Raw genomic sequence first — 17,062 nt, forward strand, 5'->3', positions numbered from 1 at the left:
TATATTTGGGAGCATTACTCCCTTAAAACAGGCTCACTACCTACTCCCGATCCAGTCTATTTCCGGTTTTGTGATCCTTCTTGTTCTTCAGTTGACGACGACTGGAATAGGCTATTATTAGCGCCGCCACACTTTCGGATCTTCCCCATTAGAAGTGAAATGGGATTGAACTCTATGTTAACTCTAGTATGAACCAACAACACTGAAATTAATAGGGTACTTCGGAGGAAATCCAGACCGGAAGTGGGCGACAGAACGGGAGAAACAGAAGGGCCGTGGGTGGTGGGGGCTAAGGTTGGGTGACAGCAAAATCAACTAAGACAGACCACTTCTTCCAGCGACCCTATCCGATTTGCCTGATTTTTTTGTAGGCTTAATAACTAACTAAAGGAGAGTCTGAAGCCAAAATATTAGGTCTGGCAAGAATTTATTGCCCGAGATATGGCCAACTTTAATAGAGTACTCCCAAGAAGCCCTGGCCCGGAAGAAGAAGAACAATAACGGAAGTAAGAAATTGCAGTATCTATAAGAAATATACGCTGCGCGTGAGAGTCCGCAGCTTATATTTTTCATAGAAACTGCAATTTCTTACTTCCGTTTCTGTTCTTCTTCTTCCGGGCCAGAGCTTCTTTGAAGTACTCTATTTAACTTTTGGTAAAAAAAAAACACGAATTTGGGTATTTCCGACTTACTTTACACTTTTCATAGTAGAGGGCCAAAATTTGGTCACTTTACGTGAAATTGGCTAAGGAACAAGTATATGACCTCAGATTTGACCTCTGACGAATGCCTATAAAGTAAACCCCCAAATACCCTAAAAACACCTAGAAAACAGTTTTTTCTTGGGGTTTCTGGGAAAATTATATGGAGAAAAATTTCTGATGGCCTTATCTTGTAGGAAATGACACGCTGAATCGTATGAGATCACGCGCAGATTTTTATGTCAAACCGTTTAGGAGATATAGCGGTTCAAAGTATGCAAAATTTGCCCTTTTTTATTCTAAAAATGCAGGTTTTGAGCATCGTTTGACGTTCTCTGCCTTCTTGGTGTGTGTGGGTGATCCTATCTTGTAGACAATAACGCGCTGAATCCGAGGGGTCGGCAACTCATATATTACTTCGTACGCGGTGGCTATATTACCCGTATATTACCTGTATATTACCATATATTACTTGCATATTACCACAATTTCGCCTCTATAATACCCCTATATTACTATATATCAGTTTGTATTACTTTATATTACACATATATTACCTATATTACTGGTAATATACGTATACTTCCTCGTACACGGCCAAGGGAAGTTGCCGACCCCTGGGCTGAATCGAATGAGACCACGCACAGAGTTTTATCTCAATTCGTTTAGGAGATATAGCGGTTCAAAGTATGGGCACGGGAGAGCTCCTGCACACACCCGACTAGGCAGGCCCGCCAAACACGTCTGTTGGGCGGGCGGACTACCGGACTTTAATGTGGTCAAATCAAAGGGTGCAACTTAAATACGCTCGCGCTCGACCTAGCTCCCATATCTTGTGCGTCCCTCATTATGTGCAGGCTTTAGAAGTGTCCAATTCAACTCAGGACGGCTAACAGTGAGTGGCACGCATCACTGAAATGTTGGACGTAAAGATTTTAATTACGTTCACAAGATGCTCTAAAATATTAGATGAATTGGGTTTTACCAAGTATAGCTGTTGGATCACCGCTTCGCCCAATCTGTTGCGACCTAAAGATCACCCGTTCCTTTTGTCCCACCCGCCACTTCCGTTTCAATTTCTCGCTTCAAACCTTACTAAGTATTTTGAGCATGCATAGTACAACTTATTTTACTCAGTTATACGAAGAAATAGTCCGTAAATTACGAAGTATTTGAGCTTACGTATGCTCAAAATACTTTGTTAAAACAAGCTGCTTTTCTTTAAGGCTGAAAATAGTTCGTAAGGTTTTTAGGGTGTGATTCCCTCGTGACCCACCCGGTACTTTTGACCAATCCGTGTCTTGTTCCTCAGATGGAGATCGCCTCGCTGCCCCAGGAGTTGCTGCTGCACGTGCTGAGCTTCCTGCCCCCCGGGGACTTGCTGCGGTGCAGGGCCACGTGCCGTCGGTGGAGGGACCTGGCAGTGCTTCCGGCCCTCTGGCGCCACAAGAATCTTGACGCTTATGCAAAGAGGTATTTTCCTGTCTCACTGTTATATATGGGGGCAAGACACTGAAAACGGCCGATAACTGACTTGAGCCGTCGCTTCCATACGCGTGGTTCTACGTCGCTAAAACTTTTCGTGTGTTGACCAGGAAAAGAAGCATTTTAAGGGGGGACCCTGGTGAAACTTTCAAGTAGGCTTCAAAATAATCCCAGGAAGTTGAAACTTTGCTTTATTATTAGGTTCATTATGGTGAGTTCCCAAATCAAAATTCAATCCAAAATGTTGAACGGTCTCTGGTGGCTTTTTAGTGTTTTTTGGAGCGTTGGGGAAAAATCTTCCTGCGTCTTTCATTGGGACGGAAAGTCTTGAAATTTTTTTTGGGTTATCCTAAAGATGTATAGAAGAGATTTTAGTGACGGAATTTTCAAATTCAACTTCTGTCCTGAGATATGAGTTTCCAAATTGTAACATTAAAACAAGGTAGGTTTACGCCAGACCGCGTCTTGTCGTAACAGGCTTCGCGATGTGTCGCTGCCTGTTTCTCCAATCCGCGCCTGTCGTACCTACCTTGGCCTGCGGCGCTAGGCTGCCTTCGGCAGACAATGCTTGTCCATCATCAGTTAGGGTAAAGTGCCGAACATGGATCGGGGTACCAAACATGGATCATTTCTGTTTTTTGGGGGTCTTTACCTAAAGACCAGGTGGCCAGGTTCTAAATTTCTGTCTTTCCTTGCTTAGACTGACCCTTTGACTGTTCGATGTGAATCTGACAAGTTTGCAACTGCGTCTCTCTACTCTGCAGGGTTGCGTTTAGAAAGACACCTAAAACAGGCCCCCGAAAATCGATGGAAAAATGACGTTCAAAAAGGTGATTTTTGCACCCCTGATTCTTGGCCAAGCAATCACCGCAGTCACTTCAAAATTTTTCATCGTGCACTTTAGACGGACCACTTTGATATTTTGGGACTACTGAATGCATACGTTGCTTTGTGTCCAAACGCTGGTGGGGTGATCCATGATTGGACCACCCTAACCTAACCTTAGCAAAAATAGCCATATTTTCTTGTCCTCACAACTTCCAAAGTATTCGAGCTAGAGGTACCATTTTTGGTAGCCATACGACCAGTGAGGTAAACATCAACATAAGATTCAAAAATAGTAGTCAACCCATACTTAATTTCGATATAGAGAAGATTATTTAAAAAGTGATCCATGTTTGGTAACCTTACCCTACTTCAGAACTGTTGCATGCTGGGGGCCCCCAGACCCCCCTTCATTCTAGATAGAGGTGCTTCATCTACAAATTACACGATCTTGACCCTTGTAACTTTTCAACTTGTCGTGGCTGGGGGGCTCCGCCCCCCAGACCCCCCTTTCATCCAGACAGGAGAGGTCTAGGGTAAACTATACAGTTACCGTCAGTTTAAGAGCATCGCGTTCTTTTCAAGGGCTTCTAGGGTAGGTTATGACACTTAGACCCGTGCGACTTGTTCCAGACACTTCAGAAGGATCTAGACAACGAAGTGGCTGACAAAGATTTCACTAAAAACTTTTTGTGACGCTCTTATTTGATCCAGGAAGCGGAAGAAGAGAATAACTTGACTTATCCCCAAATTGAGTTTTTATTTTATTATTGTGCCTTAGAATGGTTAACATCATTACACCAAATTATTTGACTGAATTCCAAGCAGTTTAGGAGAAAATCCACTTGGAAAAAGGGTATAACTCAACTTAACCCCTTTTACAGTCTAAATTTCATTGGAAAATGGAGATAACTCAACCTTAGTCTACGTGAGTCCGTTTGACAAATTGGCAAAAGGATATAACTCAACTTGTGTTTTTATGAATCTAGTGTAAAAAGAATCAACTCAACTTAACCCCCTTAAATTTTAAATTTCAATTTGGAAAAAAGAGCTAAGTCCAAAAAATACACCAGAGTAACATACACTTTATGCAGACTATTGTTCCACTTGACTTGTCTCCAAATTCCTCTTTGTTTAGGAAATATAAGGTGAGCTGACTCTGTTTTCCATTTCAACGGAAAGTGATAAGTCGCAGAAATCCTCTACGGAGTGACCTTACACTTTTGATTTTTTTTCCAAAATTTTACTAATGCTTTTTGAAATTATTAACATGTGCAACATTCATTTGTTTTGTTTTAGTTTTCCCTGCTAACAGTTTTTTGTTTCTCCTGAAAAATGGCCAAAATTGAGTTATCCCCTTCTTCCGCTTCCTGGATCATTTAACCTGAGAAAATGGTTACCAAAAACACAGTAATCGGCAGCTAAAATACAGTTATCGGCACCCTTTATGACAGTTATCGGCACCCCTTGTTAAAAAGGCAAAACATGACCGAAAGTGACGAAAATTTCTAACAGTCGTCACAGACACTCTATATCACCCCTTGACAAGTCACGAACCCCCTCTCTCTTCTGTTATGCCTCTTGCGCCCTTCATTTTAGACTCACGGACAACTAGCACCATGAGCTGCGAAAAAACAACCTCTCAAAGCGCCGAGGAGGACATTTCGTAAATCACGTAGATCACTGGGAAATAGTGGTCCGATTTCATTCAAATTTGGCAGGGGTCTTCGGTCTACGGTCATAATGGATCAGAATATTAACTCCCGGACGACGCCCGAAACACCAGTGAAGTTTGAGGCCACCCTGACGATAACTGTGTTTGGGGTGATTTCTCTGGTGCAGTTATCGGCACCCCCCGAATGAGGGCAAGCAAGAGGAATTTCTGTGCACCGAGCACAGAATGCTCTGTTCAATAGATGGGGAGAAGGAACCTGGCAAGGAGAATAGTTTTTTCCGGCCCACATTCACGAATTTAACGAAAGATTGAACCCCTGTTCCTAGCATGGAAGATAAGAACGGGCGGCCGAAGCAGCTTCATTCTGCACTTGACAAGAATGTTGGCGGACATGCTCAGTCAAACGCGATGCTGTCTCGGTCCTGCATGCTCAAAAGGTGTCTCTAGCTACCTGCATTGGCCGCATCACTAACGGACGCGTACTTGCAGAGCAGGACCCAATTATTCGCCGAGATGACGATAACTGTACCCCTGCCGATAACTGTATAGTTTACCCTACCGACAGAAAACTCGATTTTTCGCCGTTTTTTAGGTGTTTTTCGGCTATAAAAACTGAACCACTTGAGCTAGGATGGTGAAATTTCGCGTGTGCCGATCCAAGAACATACCTAATAACCCTGCGAAATCTCAGCCAGATCGGCCGAGCCGTTCAGGAGGAGTAGTGTACACACACACACACACACACAGACAGACAAAACTTTTCAACCGCACTGGAGTAACAGGCTTCGCTATCGCTCAGCCAACAAGCTAGGGCCCGCCCTTCCGTCGAACCGAGTTGCCAGCTCCGCTTCGCTGCGCCGGCAACTCGGTTCGACAGGGGGCCGGCCCAGCTTGGCCTGCCGGCGGCCTTTTCTCGGGCCTTCGGCCCTCGCATCAGACCCAACTTGGCCAGACGAGGGCCCGGGCCTTCGGCCCGCTCGCATCACACACACCGTGAGCGGGTAAAGCAAAGTTATCGATGTACCATCGTGACTTAGGCCCGCCCTTCTATTCACAATATGCAATAGTCCTTACACTTTTTACTCCAACTGTCCTTAGAATATGCCCATTTCATTTGTCTTTTCGCCCTCATTCCGAAAATACCCATATTTGCCATGCTACTGCAACTCCTTGCAATAGAGGCACAGCAGGAGCGCAAAACGAGTCCGTCGCACTTTTTCCCATAACTCATGAAGGCGGGCTCCTGGATCCCCCTTCCGACCCCTCGTTGAAGAGGTCTTGCCAAGACCTATCCAAAACTTAAATAAAAATTTTCAGTCGGTCGAGCCCTGTTTTTCAAGATCCTGATGTGACTAATAGACGAAGTCGGGCTCCTGGACCCCCTTTCCGACCCCTCGTTGAAAAGGTCTTGCTGAGACCAATCGAAATCTGCAATAAATTTTTTTAGTCGGTCGACCCCCTTTTTTGAAGATCCTGATCTGGCCAACTTGTAAAAGCGGCCGATGGGGTCGGGACCAGGTCCATTCATCTTGTCTCGTCGCCCCGATTCCAAAAATACCCCTATGTGCCCTGCTAGCACCAATAATGGCGGAAATCCCCCTCCCGCTCATGTAAACCATGATGCACCTGCAGCAGCCCTTGTGCGACCCGGACGGGATTTGCACCATCGGATTATTTGTTTGGACGGTACTCCTGAAGTACCCTCCAAATCTGGTTACTCTAGCTCAACTCCTTCCTTGTACACAGACGTCAACAACAACAACACACAGACACAAAGGCAAATGCATAGGCCCTCCCCCTATTTTTTGAATAGAAGGGCGGGCCAAAAAAGGTGATTTTTTCCCCTTTTTTCAAACTATTAGGTGTGTTAAAAAAAAGTAGGGCTGATATCAAGATTCCGTCACTAAAATTTGTTGACAAGTCATCAATGAATAGAGTCCATGCAAGACGGCTCATGTAGGTGTCAACCAGGAACGCAGGAAGTCTTTCTACGACAAATTTTTTTGTCGACTGAGCAAAGCTGTGAAGTTGAGCGTAGAAGCCAACGACAACTGATCTCAATGTTATTTCCTTTCAAATGATAAAGAAACTACCCACTTAGCTTAAAGGTGTTCAACCTGTTAAATCAGAAACCTTCTATGCACATTTTTATCTATGAACTTTAAAAATACTATTTTTTGGAATTTTGGCGATTTTTTCACCAGGGTCCCTCCTTAAGCCCAGTACGGCATCGATCGGACGCCAGGAAGCCGAGCAGCTGCCAATCAAATTTTTGTAAAACATCGAACTGGTGGAAATCCCTTAGTCCGCAAAAATTAAGATATCGTAACCCCGTTTGCGCCAGTATAAAGTTCATTCAAGTGGCTATCGCATGAACTACAACCATGGACATCAAGCTATGGAAAGTACAAAATCTTATGAAAAAATCTGTTTTGTTCGTTTCTGCTAAATCCTCAAAAATTGTTTTTGTATGAAATTTTGCACTGTCGATAGCCACAACTACCTACATTTTGTTGCAGACGGGGTTGCAATATCTTCATTTTTGCGGACTGAGGGCGGGAGGAACTTCCACCAGTTCGATTTTTTACGGTAACTTGATTCGCAGCTGCTCCGTTCCCTGACGCCCGATCGACGCTGTTGTGGGCTCAAAATGCTTCATCTCGTAAGGTCTTGACACGTGAGAAGTTTTTAACAACGTAGAACTACGCGTATGGAAGCAATCGCGCAAGTCAGTTTACGGCCATTTTCAGTGTCTTGCCCCCTTTATAAATTCGACATCATACTCCATCTACGAAGTAAAATTTTTTTACAGTTTGTTTTTAATGTTTATCCACGTTAAAACGAATGTGTCCTTCCTTAAACTGGGGTAACTTGAGTCAGCAGAGGGACATGAGCGTGTCGCTGGGTTTCAGAGACAGCGAACTGGTCGCGGCCGCCATGCGGCTGGTTCCCTGCCTGCACAAGTTGTGGGTGAGCCCTTGGTCAACCTGCTGGGACAGTCTCGGCGCCGTTCTTCCGTGGACAAACTGCGCGGTATCCCACCTGCACTTAGGCATCAATCTTAGCGATGCAGTCCTCGTTACCGCGGTGCTCGGAAGGTGCGTATCTCCATGGTGGACAGCTGGAGATGAATCCAAGTTGTGCGTGGATCCACCTTGTGTGGCGTCAACCCAAACACTGGTAGTCACCGAATATGACGTCACATTCGTTGACTACCAGTGAAGACGCCGCACACCGGTTGCAGTTCAAATGCGAAGGCGATACTGAAGTACATTTTTTGCGATACCACACACTAAATGTTTATGTACAATTTTGTACATGGTGATGCATAATTTTAAACTTGTGTGCCGTCGTGCGTAAAATTGTGCGTGAATTTGCACAAATTTATGCATTTTCACGTACAATATTATGCAAATTCCCCGCATGCACAAAATCGTGCAAGTGGCACGTACAAAATTCTACATAAACATTTAGTGTGCATATAGTGTCGCCAGCGAACGGCCTTACCGGAAAATCTTGCCTTCAGAATGGCGTTACACAGAAGAATCGCCTAAATTTGGCTGTACTACAGAAGTGTCGCCGTTTTGAAGGCAATACTTTTCCGTAAGGCCGTTTATTGGCGATACTCAGTATCGCCGTAAAAGGTACTAAAAGTATCACCTTCGAATTTACAGTGTGAAGTTTTCCTGCCAAACCCTAAATGTTTTTGTTGCGTAGGCACATTGCTTGCAGGCCCACGCACATCTGTTCTGTAGTTTGTAGGACAAATGCGCAATGGCTAGCCACTTTTCCTTAAATACATTAACAGTCTTTGATTAAAAGCCTTGTGATAGGAAAGGCTCCATCAGACCATTACTGACTGTCCCTCTCCGAATTACCTCAAGTAGTTTCCAAGGCTATTGGACTTGGAAGAGAGGTTTTTTTTTGCTGGTTTTATGCTTCCTCCTGAAACATTGGCCTTTTGAATTATTTTCTGTTCCTCTCTTATGTCTAATGTTCAGTCTCCTGTTTTCTGGAATGAGTAGAAAAAAATAATTGTGTGCTCTTAGTTTCGGTACGGCTGAACCACATTACTAAGGTAAAAAATTCCAATGCTAATCGCATTGCACGGTGTTCCCGTTTCCATAACTGGTCGAAAATCGAGGAAAACATGACAAGACAACCGCAGCCTTTGAGAGCATGCCAAACAATCCAACCTCAGCAACAATGGAGGGGCAGTTTCAATGGGCGCCTGTTCGTTCTTTCAGCCTCGCGATTTTCGAAAGGGCGCAGACGGGAAGCATATTGGTGCCAACCCACGAAAATTAGTTTGATGCGTCGTTTCTGCTACGAACTTTTTAGTAGTGACAGACTTTAAAGATGTTCCAACGTTGAGACACCGTGCAATGTGTAAGCATTAGCATTTTTCAAATTTCACGGCGTTTAGATTTTTTTTAATGGGCGACTTTAAATTTTGACGGGTGGTACGATGGGACCATGCCGTTGCCATGGAGATTTTTTTTCATGTTTTGACCATTTGCTCAGAACATATACGATTTCTTGTTACTTTGATGAGCCAGGAGGTTTAGTTTTGAGGAGTGGCACATTTTTTATTTGAACCATTTTTTCATATCATTAACGGTTCTCGTTTTCGATTGTTGCAAATTTATGTTTTTCGCGTTTACGGAAAATTTCCACGATGAATTTTCGAAAAAAATTGGAATTTTCGTTTTTTTTATGGTTGAAATAGTTTAGAGTTGTTTATTTGAAAATCGGAGAGGGGGGGGGGGAAGAATCCACGGACCTCGGACAATAGGGGTTCTTGGGAACCCCTAAAAATCAATTGTGGGTCATGAATCAATTGTGGGTCATTTTTTTCGACGGGTCACCGCAGACCCGATGGAGATCGAATCGATTTGAATTTCGCGGTAGACCTTCTTCCAACCTTTATTTGTCTCCCCAAATAGCGTGTATGTCCGAGCGACGACTGTAACGGCTCCTATCAGGCTTCAAAGGAAGGCTCTTCAAAAAGTCGTGAAAATGGCGCCCATCCAACGAGGCGAAAAATCGTGTGTTTTTTAAATTGCCACCGTGAAGCTATTACGAGATAAAACGGGACGCCCTTGCTGATTTAGGTTCATAATAGGTCAGGGAATATTTATCTACCATAGTACAAACGAAATCATTCGATGCCATGGTGCGCGGGTGATGGCAAAGTAGCGTTCGCTACAATGCCAGACCCATTATTTTAGACGAATTTCACGGTAGTTTTTCTGATTTTTTTTTCTTTTCTGCGCTTTTGAATGACTGATGTATCACAGTAAATACCATTTTTCTGCTCCGTCACATTTAGTACTACGATGCGGAGGTTACGTTAAGCTCAGGCTACAGCCCCGAATGACAACGCCAGCTCTTCCAGTCTGCCATAAGGCTTTTCTTTTTGTTGGGGCTTACATAGCGCCCGGAAGGGGACCGCTCTGCAAGTGCAGGCTAGGCACCCCAGGCCAGTCCGGCCCTGTTATGACGAGTCAAAACAATCCCTACAGACTAAATATTTTGATTGAAATAGATAATATACTGTAGCAATAACTTACATCACGATGACAGGGTGTGGTGTTGGATTGTCTACCACACTGGCGGCCCTAGAATATGCACTATAAAAATTTCGTCTCTAATCCAGGACGTTTAACTCACATCTGTCTCACAGTGAGATTGGCCTGTTCATGCATTTTCCTCTTTGAGTGAAAAACGTGCCTGCTTGGTTTATTGAGAACCAGGGGCCTTCAAAAAATGAAAATAAGAAAATATCTGGCAAAAGTGGTCAATTTACAATCAAAAAGACGAAATGGCCAACAATTGATATGACCCACAATTGATTCATTGTGCTATAGATCCTGCAGTTTTCACGATTCCGAAAAATAAATTCAGAAGTGAATTTCTCTCGTATTTAAGCAAATCATATCCAAATTTGAGCTTTCTACAATGCTGACCCACAACTGGTTCCAAAAATCAATTGTGGGCCAAAACAGACACTATTTTTAAAACAGCCACAGCTTAGTAAAGAAGGATGATAGACGGGGCTACTATGCTGCAAAACTTAGTCCAAGGACCATAGTTAAAGGCTGCACATGCACTTTTGTCACCAGGTCATAATTAAAGGCCTTAATTTGGAATTATCAAAAATGTGACCCACAATTCATTTTTTACCTACCTTAGTTGAAGTAACGTTTATTAATTTGCGGAATGCAGTAACGTCAATCACTGGTAGCCAACGAATGTGACGTCATATTTGTTCGAAAGTGAATTTTGTCACGTTTTGAATATAATGTCACATTCGTTTGATTGTTGATCCACGTTCAAACGGATATGACACCCTACTTTAACGGCCGAGTCACGTTCAAACGAACGTAACTGGAACGAAGTTCCAGACTAATTTTTAAAATTTCAGTATTTACTCTGTTTTGTGGAGATGGTTTTGGCTCACTAAGTCAAACAAATAATGTTAAATCATGTTATAGTCTTGAATGTGAAATGCAGAACACTGTTTTCTTTAACAGCTTCAAGATGTCTAAAACGTACCTATTCAGTAGTTTTTCGAGTGTCTTTCGTTTCAGGCAGGCTGCCCTGGGGAAACTAAAACATCTTAATGTATATTCCTGCGACGAAGTGAACAAAAAGTCTCTGAGCAAAGTTCATCAGCTCCTAGAATTTCTGCTCCACACTCAAGGTGAGTTAATGTTCAGTATTTAAACATATGCTGTTAGCAAAAATAAAAACTAATGTCACAGGAGGGAATTCCTCAACAGGGAATTCCCTCCTGTGACATTAGTTTTTATTTTTGCTGCAAGCTGCCTTGTAGATGTGTTGGAATCAAGAAGCAACCTTTTACATTCAAAACAAGAACTTTGTCAAATTATAACTTTTAACTTTTTAGATACTTTCTTTTTAAAATGTGTATGAGTTGATATCCTTTTGGTTGTGGAAAAAGGAATGTAAAAGTGTTCTTTTCAGCTAAGGTGGTACATTTAGTTGTAAGGTAAACGAGAAGCAAAGAACAACAATATATAAATATCTAATTGATATTAAGGCCTACGTTAGGTTAGGTCAGGTGGAACGTCTTGTAAAATACCGATTTAAAATAATTTTTTGTTGAAGATTTGGTGTTTTGAGTATGCACATTTATGTTTTGTTACTTAAAATACTTCTTTGTGCTGGTGACATGACCCGGAATGGCATGAACCAGAAACTAAAAGCAGCCTGTTAAAAAAATGACCAGTAAAAAGCATCAGATAAAAGCATCAGTTGATCCAGGAAGCGGAAGAAGGGAATAATTCAACACATATTCAAATTTAGTTTTATTCTATTATTGTGCCTTAGAATGGTTTGCATCATAGCACCAAATCATTGGACCCAGTTACCTGCAGTTAAGGAGAAAATCCACTTTGTAAGAAAAGATATAACTTATATATAACTCTCTCAATTTAGCGGAATATGGAAACAACTCAACCAAAGTCAACATGTCTCTGTTGAAAATTTCGTCAAAAAGAGATAACTCAACTTGTGTTTTTTTTGTGTTGGTTGCAAAAAGAATCAAGTCAACTTAACCCCTAATACACCAGAGGAACCAACACTCTCTGCTGACTATAGTTCCACTCCACTTGTCTCTAAATTCCTCTTCGGTTGGGAAATACAAGTTAGATGACTGTTCTCCATTTAAACGGAAAGTAATAAGTCGCAGAAATCTGATGCGCAGTGACCTGACACTCCTCATGTTCATTTCCAAATTTAACTTATGTTTCTTGAGCTTCTTATCATATATATCATTCCTTTGTTTGGTTTTAGTTTTCCCTGGAATCAGTTTTTTGTTTCCCCTGGAAAATGGCCAAACTTGAGTTATCCCCTTCTTCCGCTTCCTGGATCAGTTAGCATCACAGTAAAATTTGTTATCTACACAGAAAGTGGCCCAGTCAAAAGGCTGAAGAGCTACGCACCAGTTTAAAAATGAGAGTTCATGCAGATCAAAATGGAATGCTTGCCATCTAGGCTTTAAATACATGGAAATGTGGTCCCCTGGCTGAAAAGTACACCGATTTTAATCTACTTTTTATAACTGAAAGGTCATCAACTCACACACAGAATGAAAAGAAAATATTCTATAAATAAGCAGTTAACAAAAAGGTTGTTTTTCTTTTTTTTTAGACGTTTAGGGTTGCTACCCCTTTTAATAGATTTGCCTCGTCTAGGATTGGAATCGATTGTTATTAACATTGGTGCTGACCCTGCTGACATCATGAAAGGGAAATCCCCTCTTCTCAACGCTGCCAAAAGTGCCGCACCAGTACCAGCGTCCCTTCGGAAGCTGGTGTACTGTTCCACGTTGAGGGACCCCTGTCTGCCCCGCCACCTCGAGTGGCATGCAGCCACTTTGGAGGTTAGTTCAAAATACACTGCTTGGACAACTGCCTGAAATTTGTGACAACAGATTGGGAGGGTATCTTTTAAAATGCCCAAGCAAAGCAAAAACCAAATTATTTTTTCAAGCATTCACTAAGCATCCTCTCTATTTATTATTGAGGACTAAAATGAACCTGTGAAATATTTTGATAGGAAAACTTAAAGTATCGTGTTTTTTTTTTGGGGGGGGGGGGGAGGGGGTGAATAAATTTCCATTGTCGGATGTATTTCGGGCTAATTGGGGCACACTCAGAAAATCTTACAAATAATTTTAGGCCTTTCGCAGCTTCTTATGACAAAGTATTTTGAGCATACACTGAAAATTTAATAGTTGGACACATGGTCAAATAATGGAGTGACAGAAAGTCAGGCCAAAAATTGGCGTGAATGGAAATTTACTCGTGCCTCTTGCGTTGGCAGGTGGTGGAACTGCGGGTGTACCATCCCGGCGTGACACCGCTGCTCGCCGCCTTGCCTCGCCTGCGCGAGTTACAGTGCACCTTGCTGGAGGACATGCCGGCGCTGCTGCAGTGCCCCTCGCTGAAGAAGGTGCACCTTCTCGTCAACCTGGACTCGTCTCCAAAAGCCTCTACACTCGGAGTGGCAGAGTACCTTCGCGCGGCCGTCTCGCGCCTGGAGGAGCTCGTTTTGGAGTTCTCTGACAGTGAGTATCGCGGCAAAGCCACCAACCTGGTGTTAAGTCTGGCGGGCTCGCGACACGCCGCACAGACTCTGCGGAGCTTGACCCTTAAAGATGAGGACGATGACATATCGACGTTGCAAGCGACGCTGCCCCCTCTGGCCGCCATTCTCCACCGCCTGAAGGCCCTCGTGACCCTGCACGTCCCCAACATGTCGAATGATCTCCTTGATGCACTGGACGGCGACGCACTGCCCAACCTGGAGCAGCTGTCCTTCAACTCGCCAGAGCGTTGCCCCCACGAGTGGATCCACGGCGAGCAAGTCAGGGCCGTCTTGGGGCGGTGCCCACGGCTACACTTGTTGATGAACTCCTTCCATGATCTTGGATCCGTTTCTCAATATTGTCTGGAGCACACCTGCCATGACTTGCCGGCAAGTTCAAGGTGCACGCTGTTCAGCCACCCGAAGAATGAATGCTGTGGCGTGAAGCATATCGGGGAAGAAATACACATCAGTTTATAAATTACTGGCAAAAATTTTATATACATATATTCATGAAGAGCATTGCCACTATGTAGCTGCCTGTGTGCTGAGTTTCTTGTTCTGAGTGCCTTTATGTGGACGCGAACAATTTTGATTCTAGGACTGGTTTTGAAGCTTGTTAATGTCGTTGCTGAAAAGAGACTCTCATTCTGTTCTCTATTGATCATTTAACGTCTCAAACTTGTGTTATAAATCCACTGAGTTCTCATCTTTGTAGGCTTTCATTTGAAGATATGTAAGTCTGTAGCGCTGCAAAGATCTTTTGTTCATCATCTTATCGAATTATCATTATTATTTTATGGCATGCAAGAGATATGCCTCTTTCTCCTGACAAGCTGCGTTGGTTGAGATGTTGTCACCTTTTGAAGATATTAAAGAACAATCATCCCTATGGATATCAACTGCTTGTGGATCAAAAATTCGATCTATTTGACGTTGTTAAACCTGCCCGGAGAATAAAGGAGTCAAAATCTTACCTATAAAATTCGATAAAATTTTTAACAAGTTATTATCGCCCAAATTTGGGCGAGAATCCTACTGTCAGGCCATATGGGCAGCGGGCAGCTGACTTCCTTTAGCACCCAAAATTGGGCGAGGAAGCCTTTGGGTGATAACACTACAAATCTATGGGCGGTACACACGGTGTGGCGAAGGAGGTAAAACGCGTACCGCTTTCGTATTGGCGGTAAAATCTGGAGCCCGCCAATTACGCACCCTACAAACCGAAGGAAAACGGCGGTACAGTATATTACCGCCCATTGGGCGCCGTTTAGACAGTGCGTAAAAGGAGGTACAAAATATTACCCCAGTAACGTTCCCTCAGAGTGCCAAGAAAAAGGCGGTAAAGCTCTCGAAAGGAGGTACAAACGGTTCAGTTAGGGCGGTAATTTCTGTACCGCTTTCGTATTGGCGGTAAAACGTGGACACCGCCAATACAAAATTACCGCCAGTAAAGGGTGGAAATATTACCGCCTTTAAATTTGGAGTGACAGTATACCTTGCCCAAATTTAGATGTAAAAGACCTCGGCCAAATTTGGGTGTTGATGAAGACTTTTTCATTTTTCGTGATGTGCAGACCATTTTGTGGATGACCCCGCTGTCATCTTGATTTTTATCGCATGGATATTAAGAAGTTTTCATCGTCACGCATTGATCGCACTGCGAATCCAAGTGTGCACACAAAATCTGTGTGTGTACTCAGTACACACTTCTAGGTGCGTGCTTTCAAGCATGCACTTCGAGGTGTGTACTTGCCTAAGCACGCACCTAGAAGTGTGTATATGAATGAGTACACACTTTAAGGGGAGGTTCTGGTGAAAATTCTATTTTCTCCTAAATAGGTCCCACTGTCAAAATTTCTTAAAAATTCGATGTCTTATCAAGTAATTATTAAAAAAAGTTATTAGGGAGGCACATTCTATGCCCTGAACCCAGTCGTAGAGCCTTTTTCTCCTATTTAGGCTATAACTTTAAAAATCTTCTTGAGCATACTATTTTGTCGTAAAAGGTAGGCTTTGACATTTTTCACTTCTTCGATTCATTTTTAAAAGATGCCGGCATGCACAACTCAAAATGTAAATTAAATTTTTATTCGCAAGCTTTCTAACCAAGCATTTCACTATAATTGATCAAAAATGTACAAAATAGACAAATTTTAGGGACTTTTCAGCTTAAAAAAGCTTGCTATTATTAATATAATGGAAATATTGAGCTATGCATGCCGGGATCTTTTGAAAATGAATCGAAGAAGCGAAAAATGTCAAGGCCAACCTTTTACGACAAAATAGTATGCGCAAGAAGATTTTTAAGATACAGCCAAAATAGGCTCAAAAAGACTCTTCGACAGGGTTAAGAACCTGGCATGTGCCTTCAAAAGTCAAATTTTAGTCTCCTCGAAGAAAGATTTTATATTACGAACAAATTATGACAGTGGGGTCTATTTGGAAAATGGCAAGATTTTCACCAGAACCTCCCCTTAAAGTGTGTACTCAGTACACCCACAGAAGTGCATGCGTTGCGTTTTCCCTATGCCGCGCAAGCCCCTCGCAAGTGTGTACTCACTGAGTACACTCTTTTAAGTGTGTACTCATTCAAGTACACACTTCTAGGTGCGTGCTTAGGCAAGTGCATACCTCGAACTGCATGCTTGTAAGCACGCACCTAGAAGTGTGTACTGAGTACACACATAGATTTTGTGTGTGGGACAGGCATGCACTAGATAACGTGGGACAAACTGTCCCACGCTTGTAAGCGTGAGACAAACTGCCCCACGTTTGCAAGCGTGGAACAAACCGTGTCCCACCCTTGCAAGCGTGGAACACTTTGTCCCACATAATCTATAGCGTGGGACAGTTTGTCCCACGTAATCTAGCGCATGCCTGTCCCACACTAGGATTCGCAGTGCGTCCGGTCGATGACGTCAATCACCCGTCGGAGCTTCACCATCCCATGCAGAGTAGCGCCCGCGAAGTGCGCAAGTCCGCGTCGGGCTTCTTCAATGTCAGGCGGACGATGTTTTTGTCACTGGAAGTGGAGCTGTTGGGGCCGAGCCCGAGCAGTGCAGGAGCCCTGACAGAGGCCCTGGGCAACACGCAGTGATATGCTGTTCAACTGAAAGACCTACCATGTTATTCAACGAATGGTACGTACGTAGTACGTAATATTCGATAAAAAGTAGATTTTAACCTCTCGTTTGAATATGGTGTCACATTCATTTGAATTGTGATCCAAGATAAAAAGAAAGTGACAGAATTCCCA

At 43.1% G+C, this 17,062-nt stretch overlaps 1 protein-coding gene across 13 annotated transcripts in view; it reads left to right on the plus strand.

Annotated features, from left to right (window-relative positions):
• The window catches only part of LOC117649462, a 17,338-nt gene extending 2,637 nt beyond the window's left edge, over positions 1–14,701 (plus strand). For 11 of the 13 annotated variants that reach the window (XM_034392292.1, XM_034392280.1, XM_034392284.1 and 8 more), the window contains exons 2-6: positions 2,014–2,174; positions 7,599–7,784; positions 11,280–11,392; positions 12,909–13,096; positions 13,540–14,701. In XM_034392292.1, the coding sequence (XP_034248183.1) occupies positions 2,014–2,174; positions 7,599–7,784; positions 11,280–11,392; positions 12,909–13,096; positions 13,540–14,283 (1,392 nt within the window). In that variant the 3' untranslated portion in view covers positions 14,284–14,701. Of the gene's footprint in view, positions 1–91; positions 187–2,013; positions 2,175–7,598; positions 7,785–11,279; positions 11,393–12,908; positions 13,097–13,539 lie in introns of those variants that run through there. The other 2 variants (XM_034392282.1, XM_034392293.1) reach the window with 2 other exon arrangements.
• Positions 14,702–17,062: the final 2,361 nt, after the last annotated feature.

This window comes from Thrips palmi, unplaced genomic scaffold (assembly GCF_012932325.1).
Source record: "Thrips palmi isolate BJ-2018 unplaced genomic scaffold, TpBJ-2018v1 HiC_scaffold_4, whole genome shotgun sequence".
NCBI lineage: Eukaryota > Metazoa > Arthropoda > Insecta > Thysanoptera > Thripidae > Thrips > Thrips palmi.